Below are 21,183 nucleotides of genomic sequence, written 5' to 3' on the forward strand. Positions count from 1 at the left end.
TATTTATTTTTTGCTAGAATTACATTAATTTATATTAAAGATGCATGTATTGAAGAAACAACGTCATATATTCAGTTGTAGGCAATACGTTTGTACGTGTTTGGAAAGAGAGAATACAGAGATCTAAAAATTTCGTTCCACCTCCACGTAAGACGGCCCACATCTATGTATATATATGCACAGTTTGTAATTAGTGCACAAGCTATTATATGTACTATATATTTATGTTAGCTAGACAGATGCACAGAATTTTTTTTTTTTAAATTTCTATCAATTTGTAAATCTGATAAAAATAAATATTTATCTGTTAATTTCTTATATGAAAAAAAATACAAATAGCACAGATTGCTACAAAATGTGAGGACATAATTTTGTCAAAGTCATCTTAGTATTGTAATGTGAATTTAAAAATAAATAGTTCCAAAGGAGAATGTAAATATAATGGTTTAGGTTTATAGTTGAAATGTAGTAAAAATAATAATTGGAAATGAATGACGACAATTTTGTAGTTTTAAACAGATGTCACTATTTTCCAATGAAAATTGTACAATTAAATAAGAAAATAATTTATGATTATTGAACCGTAGTTGTACATAGACAACTGGTGAATTTTGATTTTTTTTTCTTTTGTTTTTGGGAAGGGAAACATAGATATTTAAAGATGTTTTTATATGGCAAACATTAAAATTGAGCACTAGCATTCATTTCAATTTAGTGCTTTTGAGAGACAATTTTGCTTAAGATGTGCATCAGTAGGAAAATTAACAACTTTAGTTTTCTATTGTTAATAACTTTGTTAGACCTAATTAATTTCTTGTAATTCAACTGAAATCTTTATCAGAGTTAAGGTAAATGGTTACAAGCATCTTCAGCCTTTATGAAAAGAGACTAAATTACCAACATATGTCTTTAATTTCTCTGTAACTTCAAAAGAGCCAAACTAATAAGTCAAGCACATTTATGATGATTTTATCTGGTGGTGGCTTTTTCTGGGACTTGATATCTGTTGACGTATTCTGGTATTTATGATGAGTTTATTTGAACCATTATTTGTTGTAGTTCAATTGTTATTGTATAGTTTTTCCAAATAGTATTTTTGAAGACTGAGGAGAAAATAACTCAATTCGAAAATATGTTTCTTCTTCTTATACTCTCATACTTTTGAAATTAAATATATATGTTGATGAAGCATTTATATGTTCATTGTTGTAACAAAGATTTTAGGGTTTTTAATATTGAAAATGATTTTTTGATTGTTATTTTGGTAGTTCAATGAATATTATTGTTTTCATCCAAAGAATGTAAATTTTATTCAAGATATACAATTCTTAAAATTTTGATTTCAAGAATATAAAAGGATTCTGGTAAATCCATAAGTATTTAATTTGTAATGTTGCAGTATTTATTTGCAATTTCAAACAACTTTTAGTTTTCAAGGGTAGCCTTCATCAATCTATCATAGTAGGAATTTATATTTAAGACTAATAAATATTCAACAGAAACTTAGGACTATTGAATAGTGACTGATAAATAAAGAAAAATTACATTAGGATTCAGGACCAAATGTTTGGATAGAGTTTATTGTCTAACCAATTTTCCATGTATATTTATTCCCTTATAGAAATAAAAATAATAATGAAGTAGTTAGTATGAGCTAGCTTAATATGAGTCTCTAGTTTAGTTTTACATTTAAATGTAATTTTTATATTGTTTGGTATCATTCACAACATTGTTGCTCAATATACTTTATTTACTTAAAATAATTACATGTGTTTCATTATGATACTTTGTAGTATAGTTTCAAATCTGGTGATTGAAATGTCTTACCATTATTGTTACTGATTTTAAATAATACATATGTGTTTGTATTTTAAGATGGGAATGTAGAAGAGTATGTACGATCACAGATAAATCCACAGGCCAGTATTTCCCCCATCAGTCGGACACCAACACAACGTCACATCTTGGAGGTATCTGCTTCACAACAAAGACAACAGGAACTACTACAGCACAGACATTGTGTATGTACAGTTTGTTGGAACAATTAATTCAATATTTATATCCCAGTTATAAAGCTGTTCTGAGTTCTATTACTAATTAAGTTTTATTTTTTAGATAGTTTTAGGTGTTAATGTCCTACACCAGAACTCATTGCTTCAAGTCTGTTAGTTACTAACCATAATAAAGCGTAATTTGTCAATACCCTTATATCGAGCATTAGTGAGGTGTAAAATGTTGGCAAATTTGATGCCTCTCCATCTTAAATTGAGAATAGAGCATATTTTAATTCTTATCAGACTTTAAAGCAGACCTATAAACATGTTCAAAAGGCAGCCATTTTGATTTGATATACCAACATTCTAGAAAAACAACTGTTTCACTATTTAAAATTGCACATGTTAACCTTTTCTAAAATGATTTCATAAATAGGGTTCGTGTTGCTTATTCTATGTTGTGTCATATGTACTATAGTATTGTTTGTCTGTTTGTCTTTTCATTTTTAGCCATGGCGTTGTCAGTTTATTCTCGATTTATGAGTTTGATTGTCCCTCTGGTAACTTTCATCCCTCTTTCATGAAGTTTCTTACCAAGGAATACTCACAATAATGTACATTTTGATCTCTGGCTTTGTTTTAAGTGTGATTGATGTTGCAATTTTGATTGTGACATCAAGCAGGTTCTATTGGGGAAAAAATATGATACAAATACTTCATGGTTAAATGTGGAAGTCAATCAAAAATACCCAAATCAAACATTGCCAGTGGGTTAAGTCTGGTTTTATAGTTAACTAAACCTCCCACTTGTATGGCAGTTGTTTATAATTCCCTTTTATAAGAACATGGCTTTGATTTCAAAACAAAGGAAGAACTTAGAATTGGATTTTCATAATGATACATTGCTTTGATTTATCTAATTGATTCAAAATTTTATAATTGATATGATGTTCAAGGAATATAATCAGGTGATTTTAATGAAAAAGTTGTGAAAAATGAGTTAGATAATTAGGGCTAATATGTTTGCTAGTTTGTCATAGTAGACTAGTTATCTTCCCTGCAAAGGACAGGTTATGAATATTTTGGAAGGTTGTTTAAAGTCCAGTGCCAATTTAAATGCATATTAAGAACCAGAAATTTTAATATGATATAAATATGAACCCTGCTTTGTACAACACCAACATGCTGAGTTGGATCTTTAACCTACTTGTTCACAAAGACGTCATGTGACTCTACCTACACACATTATTCTAATGCCCAAGCTGACAAAACTCTGCTCATACTCCATGATGCAGCCTACACTAATAACAACCTTACAGTTTTCTGTTTGATCTTGCTAGGGGTAGAGTGACATAAAAGGGTGTCAGTTATTGTTAAATGCATTAAGCATTAAAAAACAATTTAAACTGTGAATTCATTATTTTTTGTGGGATACCAACTTTTATGTATTTCCTGGGTTAACATGCTTAAGTTGGACAATTTAAATTAGATTTTAATTTAAATGTTCAACAAATTGCAAATTTTCTATAAACTTGTATGCAGACATTGGTTAAAACACCAAATCAAATATCCATGAAAATTTGTACCCCCCAAAAATTAGTGTATTATAAGGGTTGGTCAACCTACATCATAACAAATAAAGGCAACAGTAGTTTACCGCTGTTCAAAAGTCTTAAATCAATCAAGAGAAAACAATCCACATTAGAAACTAAAGCCGAGCGAAACACATCAACCATAAGAGGAAATCAACAGACCAGCAGAAACACTGACCGGCAACAAATAGTTATCAAAAGTACCAGGATTATAATTTTATACACCAGACGCGCGTTTCGTCTACATAAGACTCATCAGTGACGCTCAGATCAAAATAGTTAAAAAGCCAAACAAATACAAAGTTAGAGAGCATTGAGGACCCAAAATTCAAAAAAAGTTGTGCCAAATACGGCTAAGGTAATCTACTCCTGGGGTAAGAAAATCCTAAGTTTTTTGGAAAATTCAAAGTTTTGTAAACAAACGTCAGCATACATAGATAGACTATTTGTTATCAAGACACATTTCTTCTTACGCCACAGATCTTTGTTCTGGTTGACAGTTTTTATAGTCTTTGTGACAATGTTTCACATTTTACTTTAGTGCAATGACAAAAAGAGTTGCAATAATTAAGTTATTTATTATACAAGCGTTATAATACATTCAATTAAATTTTGCTTTAGCATGGTCTCTGTTCTCGGCATGCTAGGAAAATAGCATATGCTGAGAGGTTTGAGGTAAGGGGTGACAACTCAAAGCATCTTGCTTATGCATGCATTTTAAACTGAAATAAGAAAGGTTTCTCAAATTTAATCTGCATGGATTTCAATTAATAGGAATTTGAGTTAAAAAGCTTTTAAAATCAAATATTTTTGAAAATAAGAAACATGGCATTAAAGTTTCCTGTCTCCACCTGAGATTTTTTATAATATAATATATCCTTTAACATGCTTTTCATTGTCTTGAAGATTTTTTTCACTTTTAAGACAAATGGATTAATTAGGTAAAACTATGTAACAATTAAATAATTGAATAATTACCTGTTTTAATTATATGTAAAGCATCCCTTAAGCTTTTGTTACATGTTTAATAAGCTTGCTTAACATGATTGATTTAACCTCATTTCAGTTAGCTATTCCGATTTCTCTAATTTTTGTGCTATTTTCAGATTTCCTGACCGATGTGAGAATTTTTTTTTCCCTCACTAGTGAAAAATCTGTTCTCGGCAAATGATTGGTTGAAATTAAATTGTGACGTTCCATCTATTGTTTTCTTCTGAATTTTCTTATTGTGACGTCATGAAAAAGGCGACCATGCCTGATGACATCACATCAAAAGTACACAAGATTCCTCAAATCTTTGAAAAGGAAGGATAAAAATCATAAGAGAAACAGATTCCACCACTGTAACTGGTGTATTACAATATTTCTCCACTCTCAAAAGTTAAATTTTAATAATTTAAAAAGCTCTGCAAGCCTCCTGCTTTAAATATTAAAATTTGTCTCGAGTGGAGAAATATCCTAATACACTTGTTGCAGTTGTGGAATCTATATCTTCATTATTGTTTTGATATTTTTTGCTGTTGTTCTTCACCAAAAATTCTGAAAAAAACACCATACTTTGAAAATTAGTACTTATATAAAGTAATTGTTTCGTTTAAAACTGTTTATGTAACCAACTATAAATGCATTCCTGAATATAAATGCATTCCTGAATAACTACCCATCAGATTGAGAGGGTACCAATACTTTGATACTATTCATCAAATACAACAACCAATTGTTGATTTGTTAGTAGAGGCATTTAAGGTATATAAGAAGTCTTACAAAATTCGTTGACCATCCATTTTAATGTATTTATGTTTCCGGTTTCCTACTTATTAACTCTTTTTTTGCATGCTTTATAAAAAGGATTTCTTGAGTGCCTTCTTTGAACATTTTTGTGTGAGTTGATATGAATTTGAATGGAACTTTCCTTTACTGCTATTTTTATTATAATATGAGAAGTTGATGAATATTTAACAATACTATTTTATCTACTTACAGGAAAACAAATCAGGTAATGCCATACGTCAACACCCCTGTCCCTTTGATGAATGCACTAACAGATTAACACCTGATGATGGTAAGGGCACGCTCGCCAGAAAACATCAGGGTCAAAACGCTAGTGCATTGATATCGTTTTATTGTAGAAAATCTCCTCTCTCTTTTTTAAGTAGAAAATAATGTTTTGTAAAAAGTATTTACTAATGCACGAAGTTGTACATATTTAGAGCTTTTTATATTCATATATTTGCAGTTTTCTCATTATATCAAAAATGTCATTTAAACAACATATTAAGAAATTTGACATTGATTTGGCCAAGCATCAGGGCAGACAAATGAGAGAAAAAAATATATCACAGCAAAATGTTAGTCTTAACCATCAATAATGATATATTGGTTGAAAAATCTTTATATTTTAATTTTGTTTTAAGGGTTAAAATGCTCATATTGGTTCCTCAAGGAAAATCATAGTAATTGCATTCATAATCCTACTAGTTTAAGAACTATGCTGTTTCTATCTAAATGGACAGTATATATGAAGAAAGAGCTATAATACTTGAATCTTTTTTCTTAAAAAAAAGAAATGAAATGAGAGGAGATTTCAGTTAGGTGATAGAATTAATGCATGATCAGAAAAATATAACATTACTGTCATGACTGTATGCTCTGAAGATGTGTGTGATATATATCTATAGTGTGTAGTATATATTGAGTTTGGTATATAGGTATACATGAGTTTGTCATTGTTTAGACTTATTTTCATTGTTTGATTTTTTTTTTTTAAAGATTTGAAAGAATAATGAAAATAAGTACTGAACCTTGAGTTTTTGGATGTGTAAATATATGGTTTTACTGAAAATATATCAAAGTTACTTCCAAAAATATCTATATAAATCCTTTCAACTAGGGTCCTGTTTTTTAAACTTTGTGCAGTCATTAGAATAGTTTCTTGTATATTTTAAACTTTATGACATGACCAACTTGCAGACCAATTGTTGATGAAAAAAAATCTTTAAATCTTTTATAACTTTGATATATTTTTGTGGTATGTAGATATTACCAGTGATTATATAGAAATTAAAGCATGAACTATTAGGTGTTGTAGCATTAGAAAAGCATGGATTGTTTTGCTGTGGTTTAATCAGCATGAAAAATATATATTCTCTCTTCTGAGTCAATAAAACACATGTATGACAAAGATGTGAACCAATGAATAAATTATTGGTCAAAAAGATATCTTAATTTGGTTTATTTTAGTCTCATTTTATGTGATCTACTTAAGAAATTATAAAAGAAACACCTGAAAGTATCGCGAATGCTCTCTACAAAACATTGTACATTTGACATTCTGTTAGATTTGTTTTTAAAAAAGCTTTTTCAATAATTAAACTTTTTGTTTGCTTTAAATACAGTATTATCTGCCTTTATTATTACTTCTACTTATTTTTGTATCGAACATATCTTCACTAATATAGACATTTATATTATCACAGCTTATACTAACAAAAAGCCATGTTTGGTCATAATATTGTTTTGATTATAATCTTGGGTTGAAGCAAATTGAAATATACCATTTTGAATGAAAATTTAACTGAAAGTTTTATTTACTTTGTATAATACTCAAAGCATGGTCAAAGGTACTCAAAGCATGACCAAAGATGGCTAATCTTTTTGATTGCAACGTTTTAATTTTCATAAGTAAGCATGGTCCATTATGAATACTTTTCAGCCAAGACAGGCAGACATCGAACTAGTGTTCCCTCAGCTACATTTGTCAATTATGACACACCACCTTCAAATACCAATATGATAGAGAAGGCAAGAACTGACTCAAAAATAGAACTATTGTCACATTGTGAGAACACAGAACCACAGACAAATGACATCCAGCCAGAAGAAAATGGTGTTAACGGTAAACATATTGGCTTTTTACAAACTCGGATGTAAAAAATTTAAAACAATTGAACCGGAACTATTTAAAAAAATGTATAGCAGAGTCAGGCATTTTGTCTGGTTATAATCAAGATGTTAAATTATCTGTAAGAGACTAGGAAATGGGTTTTTTGCTATGCGTATTTTCCCAAAATAATGGTGCTAATGAAATATTTTTTATTATGGCCCCGAAACGAAGTTGTTGGTGCCATATATATAGTTTTACCATTTTCCGTAATTCTGATATTCTGTAATTCTGTAATTCCGATAATCCGAAATTCCGTAATTCCGTCATTCTGTCATTCCGCAACAAACCATTATACAGAGTTTTTTTTCTAAACGCCTTCAGATATTGGGCTGATGTTTGGTATGTGAGTTAACCATGATGAGTTACAGATCAAGTTTAAGTTTGTTCCGCTCCACTAATTTTTGCCGAAATTACAGACTTTGGCCTTTGATAAATTACTGAAAATTATAGTTCTACGTATTTTTTTTCTATACTCCTCCAGAGCTGATATTTGATATGTGAAACTACCATCATGTTTGTGTCCACATGTCTTGTTGTAATTGCAGATTTTTCAACTTTTTGGGACGGGGCCATTCATGTCGCTTTGACACATCTAGTTAAATATAATGTAATTGAAAATTTAGGTTTAAAAAGGGTTGCTTTCAATTGTTTTGCAATGAAATCTGCTTTATTTGAGTAACTTCTTTAGTAGTTATAAGCTACTGTTCAATCTGAAGTCAATGTTATAAGATTGACTGGGTTTTTTTCTTTTGACATTTTTGAATTTTTTGTGTAGTTGTAGAGGATGGTAGTGCATAAGTAGTGAATTCAAACTTATTACTTGATTTATTTCTTACTTTTTTCTGTTTAATGTACACATGTATCATCTTTTATTTAAACTTGCCACCATCATATAGCCACAAAAAGAGCTGAAAGTAGTGTGAACCATTTAATAAAAAAGATATACACTATATTTGTTTTCAATTCATGCAAGATATTGCTGCAATGTACAAAATGTATTTCTTATAAGATTCAGAAATGGGGGGGCTACCCCATAGAAAAAAGTAAAATAACAAAATTATTGAACTCCAAGGATAATTCTAAACTGAAATTCATTTATCAAATGGCAAAATAAAAGGCTCAAACACATAAAAAAGAATGGAAAACAACTGTCATATTCCTGAATTGAATCTATTAATCCAATTAGAAATTACATTTTATCATTTTCCTGAACAAAGAATCAGGAAAAATGTTCCCAAAAAAGAGAAACAGGAGCTACAACTTTGCCCTCTAAATATTTCTTTTACTACACTTCTTTTTAAAGGACTTTTTAAGTAAAATAAGATATGATGATGTTGCTCCTTTTGAAATATGAATTAAAAGGACTAAATACTGTAAAACAACTAATTTCTGCAAGCGATTTATTGTCTCAAATTTCCTGATGAAAAGAATAATGCCAACATAAATTGTCTCGAAAAAATTGAAAACCTGGATTTTTACTTGTCTAACTACATCAAATAGTTTTGAAAATCGCCACAAATTGTGACCGAATAAATCTAACTGTGAAATAAAGTATCTAGAACATGATTTGGGTTACAGTAGAAGGCTATTTTAGGTAGTTCTAGCAGCTTTCAGAAGTTTTTAAAAAGCCCAAAGCTACTATACAAGACAATATTTATAGATATTACTGATATCTGACATACTGATGTGTAGTGAACATTTTGAGGAATTAATTTAATAGTTTGATCCAACTTCTCCTGTCTTTTATTTTTGAATTCTTCAAATTCTAAACTTATCTAAACTTATCTAAACTTAACAGAAAGGATTATTAGGATAAAAACACTTTACAAAACAAAAATTTATTGTTTCTAGAAAATTAGAAAACAATTATATTGTTTATTCATTTCTATTGAAAATAATGAAATATCCATACAATTAGAAAGAGGGTTATCCAAGGTCCAAATAACTGAAAGTGGGAGAATTTATGCTCCTATGCTGGAGCTGATCAACAAGTGGTAGATTATCTAAATTTCATTGTTTGTGCTGGAGATTTCCTGTGAAAACTGAAAGGTTGGCAGTTATGATAAATTACATGTCAGGGATAAGGCAACACAGGTGCCCTTTGAACCTTTTAGTGAATCTTTTTTGATAATTCACCAACTGAACTTAGCAGTACTATTATACTTTATGCAGTTTTTTGGTTCCTAGTATAAGGTCTCATTCATTCATATCAAACAGTTTTATTTGTTCTGATTAGCAATTTTTTTTTTTATAGATGAAGCCAAAGATGAAAGTAAGGAGAAACCAACTGGTAGGAAAAGTAGAATGGGTGTGTAAATTTGTAATAGATATATTCATATCTCTATCTAGCTTTATTTTTTATTATTACCTATTGCCAAACATCACGTAGTAACCTAATCCGGTTTCAATTATTATCACGCCCCTGCAACTGAGAGTTGGGAGTGCATATTGTTTTACCCCTGTCCGTCCCTCCTATTATGGGTATATATTTATTCCAGAGTGGAGTGTGAGGGCCTCATTTTGTCTAATTTTCATATTTTTGATGTTACAACAAGAGAAAGAATGTTAAAATAGGAGAAAAAGATGAGGAGACATAATTAGTGTATAAATTAATCAGATATGATTTTTTCCTATTATTTTGGTACGACCTGGAAATATCACATTATTTAAGATTGTACAAAACATTTTGTTAAACTAATGTACTCTTTTTAGGTCTAGTAAGATGGTGTTAACTGAGTGAGATAAATAGGAAACTTGTTTAGAAAAAATGTCATGATATAACTATATCATTCCAGATATCAGTCTGAGTTACATATGCTTTGGACAACCCTTAAAAGGGAAATGTATTTGATTGAGCCTTAGAATAGAAAATATAGAAATGCAGAAAATAATACACTAGTAAAGATAAGAATAATGGAAGGCATTCAAGGGTGTGATGTTTAAGAAGAATTTTTACACAGCAAATAACCATCGTTCTTATTACATTTCATGGGCGGTTTGTGTTTCAAAAAACCAAGTCCCTGATCAATTTCCCTCCTTTACAGTTTTCTTACTGAAGTATACATTATTTTCTAGTATGCAGCAACCTTCCTCTTTAGTATAAAGTCTTATGAAATCTGCTGTGTCTAAGATTCTGTTTTGTTAATTTCTGTCACCTTTATAGTAAGTCATCTTCATTTCAAAATTAAAGCATGCCCTATACTCAAAGGTGAACAAGGTAAATTAAAATCCCAAATAATCATGGAAACCTTAAAAAGATATTTATGACATTCAACTACAGAACAAAACAGTTTCATCATTATATTTTGAATTTTGTAGAATTAACCCTTCCACAAATGGATGTTATCAGAAAGAAATCTTTCCAGCTGTTTCCAAATATTTTTGGTAATCCATTCAAAATTATTACTGAACACACAAGCTGTTTGAAGAACACTTATTCATTCCTAACAAAGTTCATCTGCCATTCATCATGATTTTTATCATTTAAGTCCATTGAATTTATTCATTTGCTGAATATTGTGGTTTTATACTACTTTGGTTGTTATGTTTTTTAATTAATGCAACATATTGTAACTTTGGGGAACAGACATATATATATCAAGTTTTGTTTTAGCACTGTGTATAATTAATGCAAATTCATGTTTGTCAAGGCAAATCCAGGCTTCTCTATGAATTACAAATGTGTAGTCCACAAATAACCATTCTTGTTGTAGAGCTGATGTTGTTGGGGAAAACTATTTACAAATCTATGATATATGATTTGATGAATGTTTTTAGTAATTTATAGAATAAAACTTCAAATTTTTAATTTGATTTTTATTTCTAATTCCTGGATTTGCAAGATTTTTGTGTGATTATCAGCACAAATAAAATTTTAGTCTTGTATTCTGTTGGCTTCTCTTTTGGTTTCAAATATGGAACACAAAAATCAACAAAAAAAATGTTTTCTCTCTTATTCTTAAAGCTTAACTGAATAGCTGTGTGACCAAATACATTTTTTTCACGGGTATTGAAAATCAAATATACAATAAACAATAATTTATACCTAATTTTGTGCAGTTCCAAAACTTTTTCGTCACGATGTTTTGCGGTGGTTTTATACTTATCCTCTTTTACATATGTGTCAAATGACTCTTGCCTTTTTTATTTGGATAGAAGATTTAACAAAAAAAATTAAAAGTCATGGGTAGGTACCCTAAATCTTGTTCAATTTGACTGCTGCTACTAACTTAATTGTGAAAAGTATTTCCTCATATGTAAGTCCCACAAGGGTCATGGGAATGCTAAAATTTATTTATCTAGAATTTTTAATAATTATACAAAATCAATGTAGAGTATTAAATAGGTAGAAAGGCAACTGTAAAGCATACTTTTGTTGGTCAAGGTAACATATTGTTCATGTGCACCTTTGAGTTTATAGCTATGGGAAAGTATTTACTACATTAATTCATATCTAGTGTAGTAAATCAACTTCCAGGGGAAATATATATTTAGGCTTTTTACTGACTGTTGGATGGTACACATATTGTATGGCTCAAACTAAAGTTTTCAAAATTAGTCTTTCTAGCAATGAAGTACTCTGATATGATGTTATCCCAAAATGATTTTATTTACCTTGAGCAGAGATACTTTGGAAAATTTACTGCTTATTGAGATACTAATTGGAGTTTTAAGGGAGATTTGCAACCACTGCCTTGTAATTGAGGTTTCTGTCTTACTTACCATTATTGGGCAGTCAGAAATATAATGAATTACAATTTGTTAATTTTCTATTATACTTGTTTACTTGATCATTATATTTAATGCATATGTAATGATATAAATCAAGTCTTTTTGTAATTGTTCTACCTTAATTCAAACAAATTGAATGACACATTTCTAGACATTTTTAATTTTTTAATAAATAATGTATTTGTACAAATTGTAGGCATGAGAGAAAGAGAAGAAACCCATCCACTAAGTGTCAGTCATCCTGACTATCTGATAAATCCTCACAATAGGGCAGGGAAGACTAGGGTACAGTCAGCTAAAGGAGAGAAAGATGTAGATAATGCTGTGGAAAGTATCAGAGAACTACGACAGTCATTAGTATCCAATGCTACACAACAGAACCTCAGTCCTACTACTGGGTATGATAAGTTTACCTTAAGAATAATCAACTGTTAATAAATTTAAAGGATGCGCTCTATGGATGAAGTTCTTACTTCATTGATATTATAAATATGGTAAACCAGTTAGAATTTGTGGAATTAGTTGTTTGGATTTGAAATAGTAAAGGAAGATGGATATTTTTCAATTTACAGCAGCCAACTTGGATCTAATATTTTATTTTTCAGCATCCTATGATTTTATACAATTTATAAATTATTTTGGTTCATACTAAATACACCTTTATTGATTCACATACTAAGCTAATGGCTTGGTAAACTATATAAGTTATGGATTATTCATATGTTATTTTTTTACAGGGCAATCTTCTTACAATTAGCTTTAGTGTAGTTTACCTTTTATACATTTAAGAACAATTTCCACCTTGTTTTATAATAATTTAGAAGCCTGCTTCGACTTTTGAAAACAAATTCATATTAAATTTATGATGATAAAAATGTTGATCAATTTCAATATGTCTAAGTTGCAAGATACCCTGGTAAATGATATCATGTAGTTAAATTTCCTTACTTTATAAGCTATTTTCATTAAAATCTTACGAGAAATGTTACCCACGAATACCATGAATAATTCTGCATAACTTTGAACAGTTTACTGTTATGGTATTTTAGCTGAGAAGTAGAATAATACTAATACTAGACTTACGGTTATTTTTTTTTGTTGGATCATGAGCAAATTGCAATTCTTTTGAAGATCATGTTTAGATGGAAAAACAATGCAGATCATTTTGGAAAAAATGTCCAAATAATGTAAAAAAAATCTCGATTGTGTTTCAGAGGGTATATAAAGAGATTGATGCAAGAAACAGATAGAGACATCAGGGAACTTACAGATGAAATTAAACATGACATAGAGGTATGAAATGTTCAATTTAACTATGATTTCCATTTTATTTTTGCATGAAAAGTTATTGGAATAATCTGAATGACAATTTCATTCAGGACAAGCAGTTTTGGAAACTCTTACTCATCAAAGATTCAAGATGTATGTTTTGTTATGCTAGAAGAATGTTTGTCTGCATAAGACTCAACAGTTAGAAAGCAAAACAAACTTGTTTCAAAGTTATAAAGCCTCAAAAACCACAATTCCTAAAAGTTGAGCCAAATATTGTTGATGCTATTTATGACTTGTGTAGAAAATCTCAGTGTTTGCAGTTATTCAAATTTTTATCAACAGAAAATTTATAGAAAAGGATTATAAACCACTATGGATAATCAAATAAATGCCATGTAGTTTTAGTGTTACCAATTTTTGTCCTTCCTTTATTCTAAAATCCATCAGAAGTCAGGTCTCTTATGTATCATTATTTCAATAGTTTTTGCATGGATTTTGGGCCTTTGAATGTATTTATGGCTGGTAACATATATAGTTTGCCTTAGATTTTGAATGAACTACTAGTCATGCAATAATAGCCCTTAGACTTAGAGAATTACATGAAAATTGTACTTCTTTGGAATTATTTGTTTCCTTACCCATATTTCTCCTGTGTTTCGGTTTATTAGTATATGATTGACTCTGTATTCACTTTGGATGACCTTTTATTCACAGATTAATGTGTACTCTTATTATTCTGCAGACAGGGGCATTGGTGTTGTCCTGACATTTTTTACCAAAATTTGCAAATTTGGTGCTTTATTTGAATGATAGTATGGCTTCTTTTTTTTATAAATAATTAAAAGTTTACATGAATATATGACAACTTCAGATATAAGAACATGTATAGCAGGGCAAGATAAAGATAGATCCATTTTATAGGGGAAAAAAAATATTAAAATGAAACACAATGAAAAAATTGTAAAAAAGTAAAGAGATAAGCAGTTACTGTTTTTCGTCTTGCAAGTTTGCAAAGAACCTTAATATCTCCAATGAATGGTATTACACTCTAGCTTATACTTAAGAGGATTTCAATATTTTATGAGTATTATGAAAGAATACTTTCTTTTTTACCAAGGTTAAGAAGAAGATGGCAGAAGACCAGGATGATGAAGATGGGGAAATAGAAATACCTGTTGAACAACAATATGTGACAGATAATTCAGTTCCTGATCAGTTTAATCCTAACCAGAATGCTCAACCCAATTCTGTATTTGATAGAAATAATTATGTACAGATAGACGAACTTCCTCTGACAGAAACTTTAATGGGTAGAGGTTATCCAGAACAGTGGAAAAATTTTGCCACTCAGGATAGTTCTACAATGACAGATTTTAAAAAGCCACATGGACGTAAAAAAGGAATAGTTTCAAATTATCCAATGAGTGATCGAACTTACGAAAGAGGACCAAAAGTATCAGGGGATACAACTCCGGGCAATGTAAATAATAATAATTTTAACCGTAGAATTCCTGATGGTACAATAGTGGAATCATACCAGATTAGTGCTTTAGATAGGACAAATACCTACAAAGATATACATAATTCTAATAATAGTGCAAGTAGTAGACACTCTAAATCTGGTGCTAATTATGATCTACGACCAATATCAGATAGAAACTTTCAAGAGCAGTTTCATAGGAAGTTGAAGAAAGGAGAGTTAAGAGAGACTAATACAATTCCTCCGTCTCCAAAGGATAGTAATAGAAGCAGTTGTAGTCAGTCAGTTCCACCAACTGTTTCTGATAAATATTTTGAGGTGAGGTTCCACATTTGTTTTATTGTGATCACAGTACACCATCATCATGTCAAACCTGCCTGAAGCAGCTATTGTAGGGAACTTGCTTATGAATCCATTATTAAGTCATAGCTACACACATACTTTTATCATTTCTCCACATATAAAAGCTATGCATTGTTTGAAAACATGACAATTATTTTTGATTGATTATGATAAGGTCCATCTGCATTAATAGGTTACTCAAACAGCACAGAAGGTATGGTCATTTATGACAAATGTCCAACTAATTCAAATTACACTGTATAACAATTACCATTTGTTTTGAAAGGCTATATGTTGAGTTACCTTTTAATAGAGGTTTGACTGTATGATTTACATTATTTAAAGACAGCAGTGAAACATATATTCATTTACAGCCCTCACATTTTTTTATATATATTATACACCTTTATAATCCTTGCAGTCTTTAAACTATTAAAATTTAACCAAAACAATCAAAACTATGCCTTGACTATTCTAAAATCGATTATGTTACTTGTATCTACCTGATGTATACATGGAAATATTTACTGCAAAGCAACCCCCACCTTCCATTGTGTTTCCAACAAGGAAACATTCATGAGCTAATTTTCATGCTTTTGTGTTGGCGGGCAAGCATTTATTTGATGGATCATGTGGATTTTTGAAGGAAAAGGTCAAAAGGTTAACAAATTGTGTTGCTGGTGGTGGTTGCATTGCAACTCCCGGAGGTTCAAAACTGATTTCAAGCTATAATGTTTATACTTTTTAAAATTAGATTAATCACTTTTAAGTTTATTCTTTTATTGACTTATACTGTTAAACTTTTGTTTTGAAGAACAATTCTTTACGGAAATTTTTCTGCCTCCTGTTGTTTTTATTTGAATTTATTTTTAGGAAATAGTTATTGCTATTGACAGATTAAAATAATTTTTACATCATAATGAAAATTCAGATGAAAAATGAGAAATTTTGATACAAATGGTCAGTTTTGAACTTTTCTGTATGTAACTTGTAATGTTTGATGCCACATTATTGTAGCCCTCAAACAGAGTGCGATCAGCGAAAGGTCCTCAGTCAAAACAGTTGGCTACAGTGTCAGCTGCAGGTAACTATATGTTTACATCCTCCAGCTTTCTATAGCTTACTATGTATTGTACTAATTTATTCAACATGTTTATGCACTTGGTGATCAAAATGTCAAACTTCATCATATACTGCACTGATAAATGAACCACTGCTTCGAAATTAAAGAGTATTTTCATGTTGTCTGTGTCAAACTTCTACTTTTGCATAATGAAATTGACATCATTTATTTGTCCCTTAGTATGTGATGAAGATAGCATTTTGAATTTTGCATGTTTATATAATATTAACCAAGAAGTTTATTGCATGTGTGGTTACTGATTATAGTCACTTCTTTGCGAAAATTATTAAAGTATACCATAGTTTTATATTCATGTTTGCATAAAAGCCTTATGTTGAAAAAACAGTGTTTTTTTATTTTATTAAAATAGAAAATAGAAATTTACTGAAAACAAGTGAGTTAATATTTTATATATTGTGGCATGTTTTGTCTCTGAAAATATTGATGTTTATTTGTGGTTCTTTATTTTTTATTCTGTTTAAGATTACATATTTTTCAGTTGCAAACATTTTGATGCATTTATCAAGATTTTACATATCAAATTCATTCTAAGGATTAAAAAAAAATACAAATCAGTAAAGCATGATTTTCTACATTTGAAAATGCCTGTACCAAGTCAGGAATATGACAGTTCTTGTCCATTCGTTTTTGATGCGTTTTGTTATTTGATTTTGCCATGTGATTATGGACTTTCCGAATTGATTTTCCTCTGAGTTCAGTATTTTTGTGATTTTACTTTTTACAAACATATATTGTATAGAACGCACTGTTAACCTCCTTTAAAGGACAAATTCTTTTTATACTAATGTTGTACATCATAAAGTTCAGAAGTACAACTCTACAGAACAAAGAATTTTTATAAAACATGAACTATATATCCCAATTCTAAACATATAAATATTGTATGTACATGTAAAGAATTTGTACAGTGAATTACTGAGATGTCTTATATAACTATAAATGTGTGCATATGTATATATAGGAATCAATAACTATAAATGTGTGTATATGTATATATAGGAATCAAATACAAAGAGTATTACAGAGTAAGTAACTTCAACTGATCAGGCAAAAGTAATAAAGAAGGATTTAAGCTTGTAGAAATTATGTAGGGGAATTTTTTATAGTCCTTAAAATGGTTTCCTTCATTATGTGGCTTTGGGATTTCAGATTTTATTATCTGAGGAGATTTAGATATTGATCATATCCTTTTCTTCTAAAAAAATATATGCTTATGATCAGTTAATTGCTATATTTTTTTTCTCACTGCTTTATGATGTATTCGTGCCTTTTAATGTGAACATGAAGATATATTAGGTAATTCAAAGGCTGCTAAATAAAAAGTATGCTTTAAGAGGAGTTTTCATAGTTAAATTTGCATAGCTAGAATATTCCACTGATGTAGCAACAGGAAGGTGAACAGCTTTTGATTATAGTTGGACCTTTACACAACTAGCAATGTAATTCACTATTGGCAGAGCTAGGTCATACTTTGTAGAATATTTTACTTAACCTCAGCTACAAAATTTCTTATATCTTTTTTAAAAGATATTACTGCCCTTCATTCAATGTTTACAGTGAGTTGAAGTTTGCAACTTGTTAGCTATTTGAAAGTATTTAAACTTGTTATCTATTTTAGATGTTAAAATTTACCATTTGTATTCCAAAACTTATAGTTTACATCATGTTGTATCATTTACTTTAATTTTTCATGACTACATGAGTTTAAAATAGCAATTGTTTTAAATTGCATTATGTTATTTTACTGTTGATGAAAATCAAGTATGATATAGATAATATAGCTTTTTTCATTTTTTTTTTAAATATGGAACACTGTCTTAAATATAAATGCCAATTTTAGGGCAGAAAAAGAAGTAAAAATTTTAAGGTAACAGTACTGACAAGATGAGTAGTGTAGTGACAAAATTTGTTAAAAAAATGAATTTGGAGATCATAATAACATTTTTATGTGAATTTAAATAATGATTGAGACTTGTATACTTGTAGAGCAGGAGACATTTGAACAGACAACTGTTTGTGTTTTTGCACACTGTTTTACAATTTTTTGTAAAGTTGACTGAATATTTTCAATAAAATATGTGATTTTGGGGAATTGGATAACTTTTTTTATAATTCACTTTTTAAACTAATACCTGATTAAATTATAGAAGACATGTTTTATGTGTGTCAAAGCTAATCTAGCATCATTTTTTTTTTACTTCATAAGACAGATATTTTGGACCACGAGTTATTAAACTCATTCTATAACAAAAGTTGTCACTACCATTCTCTAAGGTGCAATTCCACTAATTTCCTTTTTCATAACTAATTTAGTTCCACATCTCTTTTTAGCAATGCTTGTGTATTCAATTAAAACATTTATAGTTTCTCATTGGCATTTCTTAAATGGAAATGCATTTTATATTAAAATATATATCTTCCAATTCAAACTGCTATATGCACTGTTATAGAGATTAATTTGTTCTATACAAATCTACCAACCCTCTTAGCGTAATTCATAAGTTTAATATCCATGTAGTGTTTCAACAGTTCTGGAAAATCGAATACCAAAAATGTCAGCCAAAATATCCCATTACCTGATATATTTAATTAGACAATCATTACATGTATGCAGTACAAAACATTTGACCAGACTTCTTTTTAGTAACTATAACCGGTACCTATATTTTACATGTGTGTGACTTTGTTTACAATTGTCTTTAGCATTGTGGTATATGTTAGTTATATTTTACCTGTTCAATTTTGCTATGGAACTACTTTGTGATTTAGTGACTCAAACATATATACTAAATATACTTCAGTGAAAATATTTGCTCCAAAGACACATAGTTGGACACAATATTCAGAATATATTTAAATTTTATATTTAGGGTATCTTGAGTCTTGACCTTCATTCTCAATTCAAAAGATGTATGATATGAAGTTTGGACATTCTTGTCCTACAGGCTCATATTGCAGGTTTGGTAATTTTTGTTGGTTCAATAAGGAATTCTTGAGTTTAGGATTTTGGTCTTTCCCTTTTGAAAAAGGAAAGACCTTAATTGAAATGTCAATTGTTCTTGAACAATTGAGAGGTCTTTCCTCTTTATAGTAATCATTAAATAGGTTAAATATCAAAATAGTTGTAAAACAAGCGAAGTGCAACAATCACCATATTGAAGTAAAACTTTCGATTTGAGATACAATAAGACTAAATATTTTGAGTCATTTTTATACCAGAGTAGTAAGTAAAGGCAATAGTAGTATACCGGTATTCAAAAGTCATAAAACCTTTGAGAAATAACAAATCCAGGTAAACCAAGGGAACCACATCAACTATATGAGAAAAACAAAGGAACAACAGGAACACCAATGTGCAAGAAAAACAAAGGCCAACCCACTTAGAAACGAAATATTTGATGTTAACTGCCATATTCTTGACTTGGTACAGGACATTTAAAAAAAACCGGTGGGTTGAACCTGTTTTAATGTCTAGCCAAACCGCCTGCTTAATTACAATGGTGAAAAATATTTCTAAAAACATACATGACAGAAATACAGCACAAATACACACAAGAACATTCATAACAGAGAAACACACAAACAAATAATATAAGACGACACAACATGCAAACCACAAAACAACCACGAACATATTTCGGTAATGATAAACACCACAGGATATCAAAAACAGTGATGCCCTTAAGTAACTAACATGCAATCTCGAACTTTATATAATTATTTGACAATATTCGTCCAAACAATTTTTATGACAATAATGATATGGAAATTTAAGGCAATTTTATAATTATTTTGGCTACAAACTATAAGACATGACAGATTATCCATTTAGACAATAAAGTAGTGGATACAAGTATATTAAAAGTGATAAACATATAAATGGGATAAAGATTTCTATCAAGTAAATATCATATTTTGACTTTTCATATATATGTTATTAACTGTTGCAGCCAGTACTAAATGAATTCTTTCTTCTGTCTTAGTCTCTCTATTTTTTTTGCAATATATTTGGGTGCTGGTGTGCACGTAACCTTTGTATACTTAACTATTGAATATACCAAGACTCAGTTATCCATTGATAGTCTTTATTCATCATACATGACCTTGAATTCCTTTATATCTCTCTAAGGTTCTCCTGTGAAATAATTAATTGTTGCATAATTTTACCAACAATTCTTATATGTATTGCATATCTTCATATACTTGAAGGTGATTGGTCTATTTGAATTTTTGTTATTTGTTTTACACTTTGATAGACCATGTTGCCAGAACTACTTCTGTTGTTTCTGCAAAAATGAAGATTTCATGGAGATAAAACATATTACATAAAAATTATTGATGAATGGAATCCTTGGGTTCCAAAAAAGATAAAAGAAAAAAATAACAATTAAATGTTTGAAAAATATAAAAATAAACACATTTACTGTGAGTAAATTAATCCAATTTACACATTATATAACCTTAGTATAGAAAAAATTAGTTTAATTATATAAAATATTACACAACTGAAAATTACTATTACTTGTACAGTGTCTAAAATGATTTGATGAGACCAATGTACATAGCAAAATTAAACATACCCATGGCATCTCAGTGATACTGTTCAAGTATTAAGCATTCTCATTTAAAATTAATCTACCAAAAGTATTTTCTTTACAGACAGATATAGTAGTAAAATAAATTAG

The 21,183-nt window shown here is 29.5% G+C and overlaps 1 protein-coding gene across 13 annotated transcripts in view; it reads left to right on the top strand.

Moving 5' to 3' along the window:
- Positions 1-21,183, top strand: part of LOC139481149 (cytosolic carboxypeptidase 2-like) — a 111,593-nt gene that overhangs the window by 88,239 nt on the left and 2,171 nt on the right. For 4 of the 13 annotated variants that reach the window (XM_071264276.1, XM_071264279.1, XM_071264281.1 and 1 more), the window contains 8 exons: positions 1,876-2,021; positions 5,570-5,648; positions 7,299-7,481; positions 9,784-9,837; positions 12,457-12,658; positions 13,475-13,553; positions 14,650-15,330; positions 16,372-16,438. In XM_071264276.1, coding sequence (XP_071120377.1) covers positions 1,876-2,021; positions 5,570-5,648; positions 7,299-7,481; positions 9,784-9,837; positions 12,457-12,658; positions 13,475-13,553; positions 14,650-15,330; positions 16,372-16,438 — 1,491 coding nt within the window. Of the gene's footprint in view, positions 1-75; positions 148-1,875; positions 2,022-5,569; positions 5,649-7,298; positions 7,482-9,783; positions 9,838-10,847; positions 10,914-12,456; positions 12,659-13,474; positions 13,554-14,649; positions 15,331-16,371; positions 16,439-16,847; positions 16,872-17,497; positions 17,524-21,183 lie in introns of all 13 variants that reach the window. The other 9 variants (XM_071264270.1, XM_071264277.1, XM_071264272.1 and 6 more) reach the window with 7 other exon arrangements.

This window comes from Mytilus edulis, chromosome 7, assembly GCF_963676685.1.
Source record: "Mytilus edulis chromosome 7, xbMytEdul2.2, whole genome shotgun sequence".
NCBI classification, from domain to species: domain Eukaryota; kingdom Metazoa; phylum Mollusca; class Bivalvia; order Mytilida; family Mytilidae; genus Mytilus; species Mytilus edulis.